At 44.9% G+C, this 15,028-nt stretch overlaps 1 protein-coding gene across 1 annotated transcript in view; it reads left to right on the top strand.

The window, feature by feature from the left end:
- The window catches only part of SLC25A17 (solute carrier family 25 member 17), a 28,870-nt gene extending 22,867 nt beyond the window's left edge, over positions 1 to 6,003 (top strand). The window contains exons 6-9 of the mRNA XM_029078939.2: positions 834 to 979; positions 1,115 to 1,210; positions 3,861 to 3,943; positions 5,557 to 6,003. Coding sequence (XP_028934772.1) covers positions 834 to 979; positions 1,115 to 1,210; positions 3,861 to 3,943; positions 5,557 to 5,704 — 473 coding nt within the window. The 3' untranslated portion in view covers positions 5,705 to 6,003. The remainder of the gene's footprint in view (positions 1 to 833; positions 980 to 1,114; positions 1,211 to 3,860; positions 3,944 to 5,556) is intronic.
- Positions 6,004 to 15,028: the final 9,025 nt, after the last annotated feature.

Here is a 15,028-nt window from a genome sequence, read left to right as displayed (position 1 = left end):
TTAAGCACTTACTTTGTGCCAAGCATTGTATTAAGTGCTGGAGTAGATACAAGATAATCAGGCTGGACACAGTCCCGGCCCCATATGGGGCTCACAGTCTAAGCAGGAAGGAAAGATTTAGTTCTCATTTTACAGAAGAGGAAACTGAGGCCCAGAAAAACAAAGTGACTTGCCTAAGGTCACATACCAATTTTGTAAAAAAGCGCTTAGCTCAGCAGTCTGTGTACAGTAAATGCTCAATAAATATCACTGACTATTGGAAAAGGAACTTCCTCTAATAGTGAGACGAATAGTTTTCTTAGGTTCTAGCCTAGCCTCCTCAGATAAAATTACCCCGATAAAATTTGATAAGTGATAAAATTGGTCACTTACTGCTGTGGCCATGTCCTAAATTGTTCAGAAGCATCTTGTGGAAACAAATAAGGCCAACCCCTAGCTGCTAGAAAGAGTCAAACTTGGGCTGGTGATAACAGTAGTGTGGTCTGTTAAGCACCTACTCTGTGTCAGGTACTGTGCTAAACATTAGGGTAGATACATAATAATCAGGTCAGATACGGTCCCTATCCCAAACAGACCTCACAGTCTAAGTAGGAGGGAGTACAGGTTTTGAATCCCCATTTTACAGATGAGGGAACTGAGGCTCAGGGAAGTGAAGTAATTTGCCCAAGGTCACCCAGCAGGCAAGTGGCAGAACTGGGATGAGAACAAGGCTCCCGAACTCCCAGGTCCCTGCTCTTTCCTCTAAGCTGTGCTGTTGCCTCAGAAATGCCCAGACTTCTTGTTTAAATGATTTTTTTTTTAAAAAAAAAAGATTCCTTTTTCTTCTACCTCAGATGCATTTCATCAGATCATGCGAGATGAAGGGATCCTGGCTTTGTGGAATGGAACATTCCCTTCATTACTCTTGGTCTTTAATCCCGCCATCCAGTTCATGTTCTACGAAGGATTAAAGCGACAGCTTTTAAAGAGGCGGATGCAGGTGAGACGGGCCTGAAAGGAAAGAGTTAAGAGCGACTGCCATCGTCTCTCTAACTAGAGAATTGACCGTGCCGTCTTTCGGGGTATGATCATACATGTTCTAAATATTTTTTTGCCCCTTCCCTTTTTTCAACAGCTTTCTTCTTTAGATGTGTTCATCATTGGAGCGATAGCCAAAGCAATCGCTACTACAGTCACGTATCCCATGCAGACGGTGCAGTCAATCCTGAGGGTGAGCATTAGTTCTGTTAGGAATAAACAATGTTGACAGTGGCAGAGGGTGTTTTCTTTCAGAGCAAACAGGATTCCTCCAAGAGACCTTCCCTGATGAAGCCTTCCCTTCCTCTTCTCCCACTCTCTTCTGGGTCACCTTGACTTGTTCCCTTTCTCCATCCCCCCCCCCCCCCCCGCAAGCCCCAGAGTGCTTATCTGTAATTTGATTTATTTAGATTATTGTCTGTCTCCCACTCTAGATTGTAAGCTCATTGTGGGCAGGGAATGTGTCTGTTATATTGGACTCCCCAAGAGGTTAGTACAGTGCTCTGCACACAGTAAGCGCTCAGTAAATATAAATGACTGATTTCAAAGCACATGACTTTTCCTAAGCATTTCACCAAGTCTCAGTTCCTTTCACAGTACAGGCAAACTTAGAGTAGATTGTTGCTCAAAAGAATATATTTGCCCCATCTTGACTCAGAGGATGCCCCAGTTCATTTTCTTGTCAGAGGGCATGGAAGCTGACCCCTCTAAGAGAAAATCTGATGCAGTGTCCCCAGGTAGAATGATTTATAGAAGGAGATAATAATTTGTTAAACACTTACTATATGCCAGGAACTGTACTAAGCAGTGAGGCAGATACAAGATAATCAAGTCCTACATGGGGCTTACAATTTAAATAGGAGGAGAACAGGAATTGAATCCCCATTTTACAGTTGAGGAAACAGGCTTAGAGGAAGTGAAGTGACTTGCCCTAGATCACACAGCAGACAAGCGGTGGAGCTGGGATTAGAACCCAGGTCCTCTGACTCCCAAGCCCGTGATCTTCCCACTAGGCCACGCTGGTGATGGGATGCTTTTAGCTCCTCTTCCACCTAATGTCAGCAGGGTGAAAGGTTTCTGGCTACCTAGTGTAGATTAAATGCCCCAGGTTAAATTTGGCTCCCCGATTTCTGAACAGGAGATAGACTTGCAGGGAGCAGGGACCTTGTACCATGCTATGTGAAATGGTGTCTTCGGAATCGAGTAGTTGGGAAGCCATCAGTCGTTGGTTCTGCAAATGCAACTTCCTAAGACCTCCACCCTTTCCAAGAAAGCGGCTACTATCTCGGTGGGTGGCTTATCGGAGAGCACCTGAAACTTTAGTCGAGATTCCTACCTAATCATGTTCTCCATTTTCCTTTAGAGAGGGAAGCAGTGTTGGCCTGCAAGCATTCTTTAACTTGGCCCCCCACCCCAGCCCAAGTTTTTTGTGGGTGTGGTGTTTTTTTGAGGTTTTCTTGATTTGAGGATCCCAGCAAAAAGGTATAGCTGATGAAAGAGTCAGAAGACTTGGGTCCTTAATCCCAGTTCTCCAGTTGGTCAGCTAAGGGACATGGAGCAAATCATATTTTCTGTGGCTCTGGAAGTGTATAAAATTTAGTGAATTGGTCCATGAAAACATACACACACACACAAAGGAGTTGATGGAGTAATTCACATGTGTGTGTATGTGGGTCGTCAGAGTTCATATGTGCAACAGTGAAGCAGAGTTGTGTTGTTCACACAGCCATCTTTTGAGCCACACTCATGCATGTAGATAGCATCTTGCCATCAGAAGCATCATCTCTGAAAGCAGCAACTGTTTGAGAAGCACAACACTTTTCTAAAATACTGCTATATCCCACTTAGCACTCTTAATAGGATCCATGAAAATGTTAGACAAAAGTGTGTTCAAGAAGAGTTTCCCATAGGAAATAGCTTAGAAGTGCATTAATGCCCTCCAAGATCATAAAAATTAACCAAAACTTATATTGAAGTATAATGAAACAGAGTTCCTCATAATTGAATAACAGAGGTTCATATATAAATATTTGATTTTCAGCTGTTATCCTTTGGTCCTATTCAGCGAAAAGTCGCCTTTGCTAGCACAATAGAAATCTGTCATTTGCCCCGCTCAATAGATCTACCATCATCTAATGGTATATTTAAATGGGCTTTATTCATTCCTAGTTAGTTATAATACCTCAGAGGTTGAGAAGGGGAAGGGAGATGTTTCCACCAATCTCTAAAATATCTCTAAAATAGAAAATACTGAAAGTCAACATTGAGACCATGAAAGCATGTTAATAGAAATGCTATAATGGAGAGAGCTGTATGGCTCCAAAAGCCTTTTTGAGTTTGGTGTATGAAAGTTGCTGTTTAAATGCAAATAATTGGTACTATTTGCATCAAGTGTTCATAGTGGTATTGACTTTTTTTAAACCGATTCTTGGAACAAGAATTGATAAGTATAAAGGGGAAGCAATTTGAACACCTTTTATGTTTGAATCAATCATATTTAGCATGAGTTTAGTCTGTGGAGATATGATTTGATTATAGCTTTTCATCAGCACCAAACCTGAAGAGCTGACAGTGGTGAAATACATTCATCATCTTTTGCACATCTTTCCAGTGGAGATGTGATGTCCACTTGGTGTTCTACAAAATGAAAATGACAACCTACTTTTTGACATGTTGAAGATTATTGCGGACACAACTACTGAATAAAGCACTTCAGAGGAAAGGCACATTTAAATCACTTCATTGTTAATTGTTATGAAGATTCTCACCCTTGCTTTATTCACCTCCGGGCAAAAATTAGGCTGAATAAACCAATAAATGAATAGTTTTTCTTCTCATCTTAGTTCGGGCATCACAGACTAAATCCAGAGAATCGAAGATTAGGAAGGCTTCGGAACATTCTCTATCTACTGCATCAGCGCGTGAGGTGAGCTTTCTTTTTCCTTCCTGCATCCTGATTTTGATTTTCCACACTCCAGCCCTCTGCTGGGGTTAGGTTGGCTTTCTGAGTTTTCTTTCCTTCACATTTCAAAGACCTGAAAAACCTCTATGGTTCCCTTGGCCCTTTTCCGTGGTTCCTCTCTTGCACTCTCCACAAATTTGAATTCTTGAAGAACCTCTATTGAAGACGATGGATCGAGCAATCGGAAGTATTTATTGAGTGCCTTCTGTATTAAGTGCTTGAGAGAACACATTAGAGGTCCAGGACCAAAGGAGCTTTTTATATTGTGGAAACTGCATAAATAGAAGTTTAGCACTTAGATCACTGCTTAACACCTAGTAAGCACTAAACAAATATATTGGCCACCTTCAGCCCCACAGCACTTATGAACATATTTAAAAATTATATATTATAAATTATGGATGTATGTTAATGTCTGTCTCCTCATCTACACTCTAAGCTAATTGTAGGCCGGGAATTTATCTGCCAACTCTGTTGTACGCTCCCAAGCACATAATGGTGGTCTGCCCACAGTAAGTGCTCATGTATTTCTTCACCAGATGTGTAAAGAAAATGTTTTCTCTGTTGTTGCCTTCTTCCCTGGGTGCCTCCTGGTCCTGGAATTTAATGAAAGTCAGTTCCGCTATTCACCCTGTCCTCATGGTTTTTGAAGACTTCAGTTGAGGCCCCTCTCAGCCTTCTTCTTCCCAGATTGAAGAGTCCTACCTTTTCAGTGTGTCCTCGAATACAGAAAGAGGTTGCTCCATCATTTAGAGACCTTATTCTTTTTCTCTGAATGTCACAAAGTTAAACTACAGGGCTTAGGCTGTATGACACCGTGGGCAGAGCGCAGCCCGTAAATTCAGGGGCTGTGAGTTCCAACCCTCGTTTTGTGTCTGGTTTCACAGAGGTCACGCGACCCGCCCCGAGGCTCCCAGTAAACGGCCTCAGTTTCTTCGGTCGATGAAAGGGAATAGCTGTGGCCTCCTGGGACGCTCGGAGGAGCCTGCCAATCCTGGGCCCGAATGCCGAATGTGGCAATAGTGACTTTGAACCGACCGATAGGAGTGACGGGCTCACGAGAGTTGGCTTGGTATATTGGAGAGAGCCCTTCCCCTTGGGAGTCACTCGTTCCAAACTAATCTCAAGTCACTGGTTCCAATCTAATAGGTCATGATTGAGGAATTTTGGAACATGTCACTGGACTTTCTCTATCACTTTCCCCTATTAGCTCCAATTCGTCCCATTTGACACACAACCAACAGCAGCGTCTCATCATCTCTTCAAGAGCTGTAATTGAACTCGGTCACGTACCATTAATAACTCTGAGTAGTAGCCTCCAAAACAAGACCAGAGAAGGAGATCTTTATTTCTTGCCTTTAAAGGAGTGCCTGACAAAGCTGAGGAATTTTTATTCTTTTTTTGGTTGGGGACGGCTGGGGGGAGAGGGGAGCGCAGAGAGAGAGAGAGAGACTTGCTTCTGTCCTGTGGGTAACCCTGGAACTCCATTCTTTAAAATCATAAAGGAGCCCACTTCGCTGGTGCAAAAATGGTTTTTCCCGAAAGCATTTCATTTTATTAAACCTGTCTCTCCTCAGGCGATTTGGAATAATGGGACTCTACAAAGGCCTGGAAGCCAAACTCCTGCAGACGGTCCTCACTGCTGCGCTCATGTTCCTTGTGTATGAGAAACTGACTGCAGCTACCTTCACAGTTATGGGACTGAAGAACGGGCACAAGCGCTGAGAGAGCCCCCTGGCATTCTCGAAATACGCAGAGGAACAGTCTGAAATTTCCGTATCCGAGGGAAGGTAGCTGGGCTGAAAAGGAAGATGTGTGTTTGTACCTTCTTCCTCTTTCTGCTTCCATCCCAGATTGCCGCACGTATTGGCTCGATAAGCACTCTTCGGGAGACTTGGAAGACAGGCCGGTGGATGCGTTGTCAACCTTTCCAGGATGCTGTTTGCCTTGTTGACTTGTGGACTGAGGGTCTGAAGTAATGGAAAACCTTATTAAAAACCCGCAAATCTGTTTGCTATTCGTAACGGTTGTTGGGCTTTTTATTTGCAGGGAACTACGACTGGGAACCAGGGCCTTGGGGCGCACAGGTCCACTTTCCAGCAGCTGTGGGTGGCATGGGAGAAAAGGGTCGCTTGCAGTCCTCACCCCCAAAGCCTTCCATTGTTGCCAGCTACTTTGCAGATGCCTCTTCAGTTGAAATGTGCAAAGGAGGGAGAGAAGTGGCATCTTTCCTTCTATCTTTCCCCTACTGTCTGGGATTTTGGCAAGGTCTGTTTGTATTTCTGCCACCTGAGTTGCCCTAGCTTAATCATCATCTTCCTTTTATCTATTTGTCCTACTTGAATTTAAGGCGTCCCTCTCTGTTCCCATTCCCGGGACTTCCCATCAGCTGCTGGGAGGGACTTGGAATGACATAATCCTTTTCCCTCCACAGCTGAAAGAATTCCTCATCCCCAGATTTTGTTTTCTGAAAAGAATACGAGTGTAGATGACACCTGAAGCATGGTGTATTTGACTCTTGATGTTCCTTCTAGGAGAAAGATAACTCTGTGACTCAGGGACTTTGCCAAAAAGAGGGTGAGTGGTTCTGAGGATTTTTCTTGTAGTGAGTCTGTTTGCAGTATGATTTAACAGGTGTCAGTACTCTTACTCGGTAAGGATTTCGTAAAATCCAGAGTTTCAATCCCAAAGGCTCCTAATGGCCTTAAGGGTGTAAGTTCATTTGAGCCCCATTTTCCCTCTGACTCACTGTGCTGGAACGGGCCATCTCTGAAATGGCAATACCAAGAAGTCATCTTGAAGTAGGAGAAAAGTTCAAATGACGTAACCGTGGATTTTGGCGGAGAGAGAAGGGCATGAGCTAAAGAGCAGTCGTTCACTTGTGTAGGCAATGAAGTATTTTCTTCATTTGGAAACTTTCATTGGTCCGGCCCTTTGGGAGATCATCTAGTTCTCTTCCCCCAGTATTGGCCTGCCTCAAAAGAAGCTCTTGCTTGCCTTTTGGCCCCTAGAATCAGTGACATCATCTTCACAGTCCCAGGAATTTATAGGGAACAGTGCCATTTTAAATCAGTTTTAACCCCTTCCTGCAGTTTTGAGATTTTGGAGGGCTCCTGCGAAATCTTTCTTGCTGGAATGCAATGAAAAGCGGCTGTGGCTTTTACTTTTGTGCCTCCGGGGTGTTAATTATTAGCCAGGTGGTGAGCCTATGATTTTGTGGGAGTTATTAGGTATTGTGTGTGAGCTAGGGTCCTCATCAGTTTGTGCAGATTGGGGGTGGAAATCTGTAAAAAAAAAAAAAAAGGCACCTTTTGTTCCCTTTGCTTTTGTTCTCCTGATGACTCCAATATATGTAATTATCAAACTAGTAATTGGGGGAGGGAGTTTCATCTTTATGGAAAATAAGAATTGTGTGACCCTAGTGATCTGGCAAGCAAAGTTAGGAACTCTCCACATTAGCTAAGGGACCCATTCTTCTGTGCATTTACTTGGAAATGAGCTTGTGGGGAAAGAGATCATGCTTCTTTCTTGTCTCCTGTTGAGAGAAAGGAATTGAGTCATAAATGTGCAGTGTGAAAGCATCTGCTTCAAAGCTTGCGGGTTTTTGTTGGAAAGAGGGATATTTAAATTGGATTTTTGTAGATGCGAGTCGGTGGAAACTGAGGGAATCATTTATTGGTCGGTTAGTGACCTTCAAAGTCTGGCTAAGCCTCCGCTTCAGACTTCCTTTCAAATTTCCTGCTACCTGTGAACTCGTTCCTTTCATCCTGGCCTAATGGAGGATGGCTTTATATTAGGTCAACTGGGTGACCCCCCCAGTATGGAGGTGTGGAATAGTAGCTTCTAGAGTTGGCTATTCCAGAACAGATTAGGGGTTCCTTTTATCATGTATCTTGTGTCTGAAGGCGGTCAATAGTGAGGTGTTTCAGAGGAAGGCAAAACTCGCAAGCTATGGTGCTTCATTATAGAGGTGGAAATCTTCCCCCTGGTGATTTATCCCTTGAAGTGAGGGTTGATAAGCTTAGAAATCACCTCTGTGTCTCTGCAGATGATACTTGATGTCTTTAAGGACCTAATCTTGTTTCGAGGTGTTCTCTGCAGTACCAGAATCCTTATCTGTTTATCCAAGCTCTGAAGGACAGAAATTTGATTATTTTTTTTTTTGGTAGGGGAGGACATCATATTCTACCAGAATATGGCACCTTCTAGAGACACCCATCTCCTCAGCCCTTCTTTTCCTTGTCTTCTTCACATAGGCAGGGATGAGGGTCAGGGAAGTTTGGTGAGTGGCTGAGTGGTATCTGGTGTGGAGAAGAAGGCTTAGCAGGAGAGGTTTGCCATAAATAATAGGGCATTTTGAGAAGAGATGCAGTGTGACTGTACCTCTCCTGCTAAGCCGTCTTCTCCACACCAGATACCACCTGGCCCTCTTTGCCTCCCTTTCTTTCTTCCCTTCTGATCCCTGAGCAAGAGCTGTGGGCCATAGTGGGGAAGAGCCTGCAACTGGAGGAAGGCACTGCAGTAGAAGCAGGAGAACCTGGTTGGTCTTCTTCCCCGTGTGTGGATGCAAAGGAAGAAGGAGCCTCAGTTCTTACTCCCCTTTCCCGTACACCCATGATCGGAGACTTGGCTGTGTTCTGAGTGTGTTCCGGTACCGTTTTTATCAGGGTGAAAAAATCCCAAAACGGTGGGAGTCAGGAATCCTGAGTTGTCAGGAATCCTGACGGGCATGTTAGAACACCCTCTCACACTTCAGTTTCTTCAGGTATAAAGAGGTAAAAATGCTAATCAGCCTCCTCGCCAATACTATGAGTTTGATGATATCTCTAAAATCATTTGAGACTCAGCTTTGGGGAAAAAGCTTGGAACAAAGATATTGATAGTTTCGCTTTATTATATATTGACTTCTTCTGAAAAGCTTTGCATAAGCAGCCCATATTATCTTTCTTCAGTAACGTTCTGGGTATGTGACCGCCCTCCTCAAAAATCTCAACCTCCGTATCAAGCAAAAACTCCTCACTCTCGGCTTCAGAGCTCTCCATCGCCTTGCCCCCTCCTACCTCATCTCCCTTCTCTCCTTTTCCATCCCAGCCCAAATACTCTGCTCCTGTGGCACTAACCTTCTCAATGTGCCTCATCCTCGCCTATCCCCCATCGACCCTGGCCCGTGTCCTACCTCTGGCCTGGAATGCCCTCCCTGAAATCCACCAATCACACATCCCCCTTCAAAGCCCTACTGAAGGCTCACCTCCTCCAGGAGGCCTTCCCAGACTAATCCCCCCTTTCCTCAGCTCCTCCCCATCGTCCCAACTCGCTCCCTTTGCTCTACCCCCTCCCTGCCCACAGCACTTGTGTATATATGTACATATTTATAATTCTATTTATTTATATTAATGCCTGTTTACTTGTCTTGTTGTATATGTATCTATAATTCTGTTTATTTATATTGATGCCTGTTTACTTGTTTTGATGCCTATCTCCCCGCTTCTAGACTGTGAGCCCGTTGTGGGCAGAGATTGTCTCTCTCTGTTGCTGAATTGTACTTTCCAAGCACTTAGTACAGTGCTCTGCACACAGTAAGTGCTCAATAAATACGAATGAATGAATGAATAAGCTCTTCTGAGAACTTGGTGTGGGGAAATGCTCAGAATGAAAATAATGCCTTAAATGTATATATTGATTTTTTCCAAAGAGTTCTGACACAGTTTAATTTTCTCTCCCAACATCCTTGTGAAATAAGGTAGTGGGAGGAAAAAGAAAAGGTATTAAGCATTTACTGCTTGCCAAATGCTGGGCCAGATAAAAGATAATCAGATCAGACATGGTCCCTGTCCCCTAGGGAGTTCACAGTCCAAGGGGAAGAGGGGAACAGGCATTAAATCCCCAATTTTCAGGAAGCACAAGCCCAGAGCAGATAAGAGACTTAACCAGGGTCACACAGGAGGCAAGTGGTGGAATTGAAATTAAAACTCAGGTCCTCTGACCCCCAGGCCTGTGCTCTTCCCAGTAGGCAGCACTATCATCATTTTTCAGAGGGAAAAATTAGGACCACGATTGGTAAACTATCTGCCCAAGATCACAGCGTTTTACCAGAGGTAGAGTCAATAATCCCGACTCCTAATCCAGGGTTTTAGCGTCCTTTTTTGGAAGCTTATATTGACTCCTTCCCCACTGTCCTTCTTGGAGAATGTTTTGTGAGGAGGCTAACTAGGCCTTACTATTTCTCCCCATCTAGTTTTAGTTCTTTAAACACATCCTTGCCTGCAAACCTTCTTCCCCAATTTATTTATTAAAGCACTATCACCCTCGGTCACCCTGGATCCATCCATCTGGCAGGGTCAGTGAGCTGCTTGAAGGGACCGTGTGATGGTACCGTCGTTGACATTTTTTTACAGCATTTAAGCACTTACTATGTGCCAGACACTGTACTAAGTACTGGGGTAGACACAAGCTAATCAGATTGGTCCCTGTCCTGCTTGGGATTCACAAACTTAATCCCCATTTTACAGATGAGTTAGCGGAGGCACAGAGAAGTTAAGTGATTTGCCAAAGGTCACACAGAAGACATGTGGCTGATCTAGGATTAGAACCCAGGTCATCTGACTCCCAGGCCGGTGCTCTTTACCAGTGCTTTTTACCATGCTCTTTGACATCTATCTTAATGAGTAGGGATGTATCATCAGCACCCCCAAACTCTTCCATTAGAAGCCATCATGGACTGATTAGAATCCCTGAATTGATCACAACTCTTTTTTTCCCCACCCACCCAATGGTAGGTTCTTTGTGTTTTTTGGGTTTTTTTGTGTGTGGTATTTAAATGCTTCCAAGTGCCAGTCACTATACGAAGCACTGGGCACATAAAAGCTTAATCACGTCGGATACAGTCCATGTTCCACATGAGCTTCACAGTCTTAGTCCCCATTTTACAGATGAGGGAACTGAGGAACAGTGAAGTGACTTGCCCAGGGTCACGCAGAAGACATGTGGCCGGTCGGGGATTAAGACCCAAATCCTCTGACTCCCAAGCCCATGTTCTTTCCACTAGGCCATGGTGCCTCTCCTCGTGCCTCTCCTCCTCTAGACTGTAAGCTCATTGTGGGCAGGGAAAGCGTCTACCAATTGTGCTATATTGTACTTTCCCAAGTGCTCTGTACACAGTAAAGCACTCAATAAATTTGATAGATTGATCTTAACCTGCATAACTTTGTGAGGGAACAAACTCCTTAGGTAAAAAGTAAAGAGGGTGTTCCCTTCTGTTTTGTTTTGAACTTAAAACCTGAAGCATTTCCAAGAGATGCCAAAGCCAGGGTCCTATGTTTTATTCATCTTTTAAATGAAGTCTGAAGTCCTGCCAGCTTTCATCAGTGAAATATAAGCTAATTCAGCTGCCTGAAAAGAAAGCAGCTTGTCCCCGCTGAGCCAATGACTCACGTTACCATCGCGGCTGTTATTCATGACACCCCTCCAGTTTCCCCACTGGGACTGGGTGGAAAAGGTACCTGGTAAAGAGTGAAGATTGCAGGAAGACAAGTGCAGTTCCTAGACTAAACACCCCCATATCTCCCACGGCAGACTGAACTACAGGCCGACGTTGAGGGGCATTAGATTTCTTTCGTCTGGTGATTTGTGTGATGTAAGGTATTTTAAATATATACAGGCACACACGCATAGCAGCAGCCTAAGCCCCTGCGGTGCTGACTGAATTATGTTAAAAAAAAAGGCAACATGGTTTCATTAGTGAAAAAATTTGAACTAGTCTAGTTTAAATGTAGAGATCTGGACACAAAATGTAATTAAAATGAGTCCTGGCTCTAAAAACTTCCAGTAGGAGAAGAAGGGGGTGAGTAGATTCGGATAGGCTACTTTTCTCAGTGGGAGAGAGAAGTTTTTTCAGGCTGGCAAGAGGCTTGGAGTTCAACAGGGATTCGAGGAATAGGAGGGAAGGACCGGGCACACAGACAAGGCGAGGGATAAAGATCCCTCACAGGTTAGAACAAGCCTCACCTGGATGCAAAACACGGCGGGGACGACGACGCTAAGTTTGGAGCGGGGAGAAACAGAGGGGGTGATTTTCTTTGATACGTTCGGCTGCGTCCGATGTGAATGCCACAATGCGGCAGTCGGGAGAAGCCCGACATCGCTTCTCCATCCTGAGAATTTGTTTTGCCTCTAGCTCAAAAATGGCATCAGGCAACAAACTGTCCTTTATTGAGCACGGAAAGGGTGCATGCAGGTCTCCTCTAGAGCCACAAATATAACAGTATGACACAGTCCCTGTCCATAGTGAGTTCACATTCTAGAGGGGGAGACAGTCATTAATATAAATAAATTTGGGGTATGTGCGTAAATGCTGTGGGGCTGGAAGGGGAGATGAATAATGGGAGCAAGTCAGGGCGACGCACTAAGCCATCATAAGATCTGGGGAAGATATGGGCTAATTGAATTGGACAAATTCCATGTCCCCATGGGGCGCATAGTATTAATCCCCAATGTAGAGATGAGGTAACTGAGGCACAGAGAAGTCAAGTGACTTGCCAAGGTCACAGAGTAGACAAGTGGCAGGGTTGGGATTAGAACCCAGGTCCTAATGCTAACCCGTGCTCCGTCCACTAAGCCATGCTGCCTCACTCCCAACCCGCAGTATTTGTTGAATGCAATCTGGGCGCGGAGCATTCTTCCAAGTGCTTGGAAAGCGCAATCCGACAGAGTTGGTAGACAAGATCCCTGCCCACAAGGAGGTTTCCAACTGGAGGGATTATCCTCCTGCAAATGAGCCCTCCCTGTTGACCAGCTTTTGGGATGAATCAGCGTGGCTCAGTGGAAAGAGACCGGGCTTGGGAGTCAGAGGTCATGGGTTCGAATCCAGGATCTGCCACTTCTCAGCTATGTGACTGTGGGCAAGTCACTTCACTTCTCTGTGCCTCAGTTACCTCATCTGGAAAATGGGGATTAACTGTGAGCCTCACTTGGGACAACCTATTCACCCTGTATCTACCCCAGTGCTTAGAACAGTGCTCTGCACATAGTAAGCGCTTAAATGCCAACAGTATTATTATTATGAATGCCCAACTCACGGATCCCGTGGGCAAAAGCTGTGCATTGACTTTCCAGCCGGAGAGCTGGAGATGCCCAAAACCACCAGAGGGCAGGGAGACACCGTCTCCGGACCGTAAAGCTCTCTCTGGTGTTCTGTTCAGCTTCCTGCTATGGATGAGGGACAAGAGTCTTTTCTTTCCAGAATAGGAAGAGAGGCACTTTTCCCCTCGAAAACTAGATCCCCAGATCTAGTCGGAATCATCGACTTTGATCCTGAATCAAGAAGGAAACGGCAGGGTGAGCCGGGAAGGAGGGAGATAGGCTTTATGTTCCGACCCGCACGCTATCGATCCTAAATTCCTTCCATTTTGATGTCTCCAGTTCACCTCCTGGGTTATTCGTTAATCCAACTTAGCAGCGAACAGAAATAACCTAAGTAAACTCTAATCTCAGTCGATCGTATTTGTTGACCGCTTCCTGTAAGCAGAGTATTGTAATAATAATAATAATGTTGGTATTTATTAAGCGCTTACTATGTGCAGAGCACTGTTCTAAGTACTGGGGTAGATACAAGGTCATCAGGTTGTCCCACGTGAGGCTCACAGTTAATCCCCATTTTACAGATGAGGTAACTGAGGCACAGAGAAGTGAAGTGACTTGCCCACAGTCACACAGCTGACAAGTGGCAGAGCTGGGAGTCGAACCCATGACCTCTGACTCCGAAGCCCAGGCTCTTTCCACTGAGCCACGAGAGTACAGTATAGAAATAAACACACATTTCCTGCCCACAACGAGCTTAAGGTCTAGAGGGACAGACATTAATATAAAAAAATAACAAAGATGTATATGCGTCCTGTGGGGCGGAGAGGGGAGATGAATAAAGGGAGCAAGTCAGGGTGATGCAGAGGGGAGTGGGAGAAGAGGAAAGGTGGACTTAGAGAAGCCCTCTTGGAGGAGATGTGTCCTCAGGAAGGCTTTGAAGGGTGGGAGAGTCACTGTCCGTCGGATGTGAGGAGGGAGGGCATTCCAGGTCAGAGGCAGGACATGGGCAAGAAGTCGGTGATGAGATAGATGAGATGGAGATACAATGAACGAGACGGTTAGCATCGCAGGAGTGAAGTGTGCAGGCTGAATTTTAGTAGGAGAGTAGTGAGGTGAGGTAGGAGGGGGCCAGGTGATTGAGTGCTTTAAAGAGAAAATTCAGGAACCTCATTTTATCCAGTAACCGCCTTTTCCCTGACCCCATCTCGTATTCTGTCTACTAACAAGCAGCAATATTGACCGAGTTCATCTTGGTTCCCTTTTTCTTTGCACTGTTGAAAGGAGATTCAAGGAACTGGATAATCAGTCTTTTACTAATCAATAGTTAGCATAAGGTGCTTGAGTGCCTTTCCTTCCCAAAGAATAAAGTAAGGCGGTATGGTATTTCTTTTTATGGTATTTGTTAAGCACTTCCTATTTGCCAGACACTGTACTGAGCGCTGGGGGAGCTACAAGATAATTAGGTTGGACACAGTTCCTGTCCCACATGGGATTTACAGTCTTAATCCCCATTTTGTGGATGAAGTAACTGAGACCCAGAGAACTAATAATAATGTTGGTATTTGTTAAGCGCTTACTATGTGCAGAGCACTGTTCTAAGCGCTGATTACAGGGTAATCAGGTTGTCCCACGTGGGGCTCACAGTCTTCATCCCCATTTTACAGATGAAGTCACTGAGGCACCGAGAAGTGAAGTGACTTGCCCACAGTCACACAGCTGACAGGTGGCGGAATCGGGACTAGAACCCAGGACCTCTGACTCCTAAGGCCGGGCTCTTTCCACCTAGCTCGCTGCTTCACAGAGGACCATACTAAACATTTGGGAGAGTACAGCGGAGTTGGTAGACACCATCCCATCCCACAAGGTGTTTACAGTCTAGTGAGGATCTTACGCTACAGTCCAGAGCTCCCTGACTCAGACCTTGGAAAGACCCTAAATAGGGGGCCATTGTCTTGTTTCATGCCATCAAGT

The sequence above is a fragment of the Ornithorhynchus anatinus genome, chromosome 14 (assembly GCF_004115215.2).
Source record: "Ornithorhynchus anatinus isolate Pmale09 chromosome 14, mOrnAna1.pri.v4, whole genome shotgun sequence".
In the NCBI taxonomy this organism is placed as follows: Eukaryota; Metazoa; Chordata; class Mammalia; order Monotremata; family Ornithorhynchidae; genus Ornithorhynchus; species Ornithorhynchus anatinus.
The sequence above is the reverse complement of the archived record's forward strand: the minus strand, read 5'-3'. Positions and strand labels throughout refer to the sequence as shown.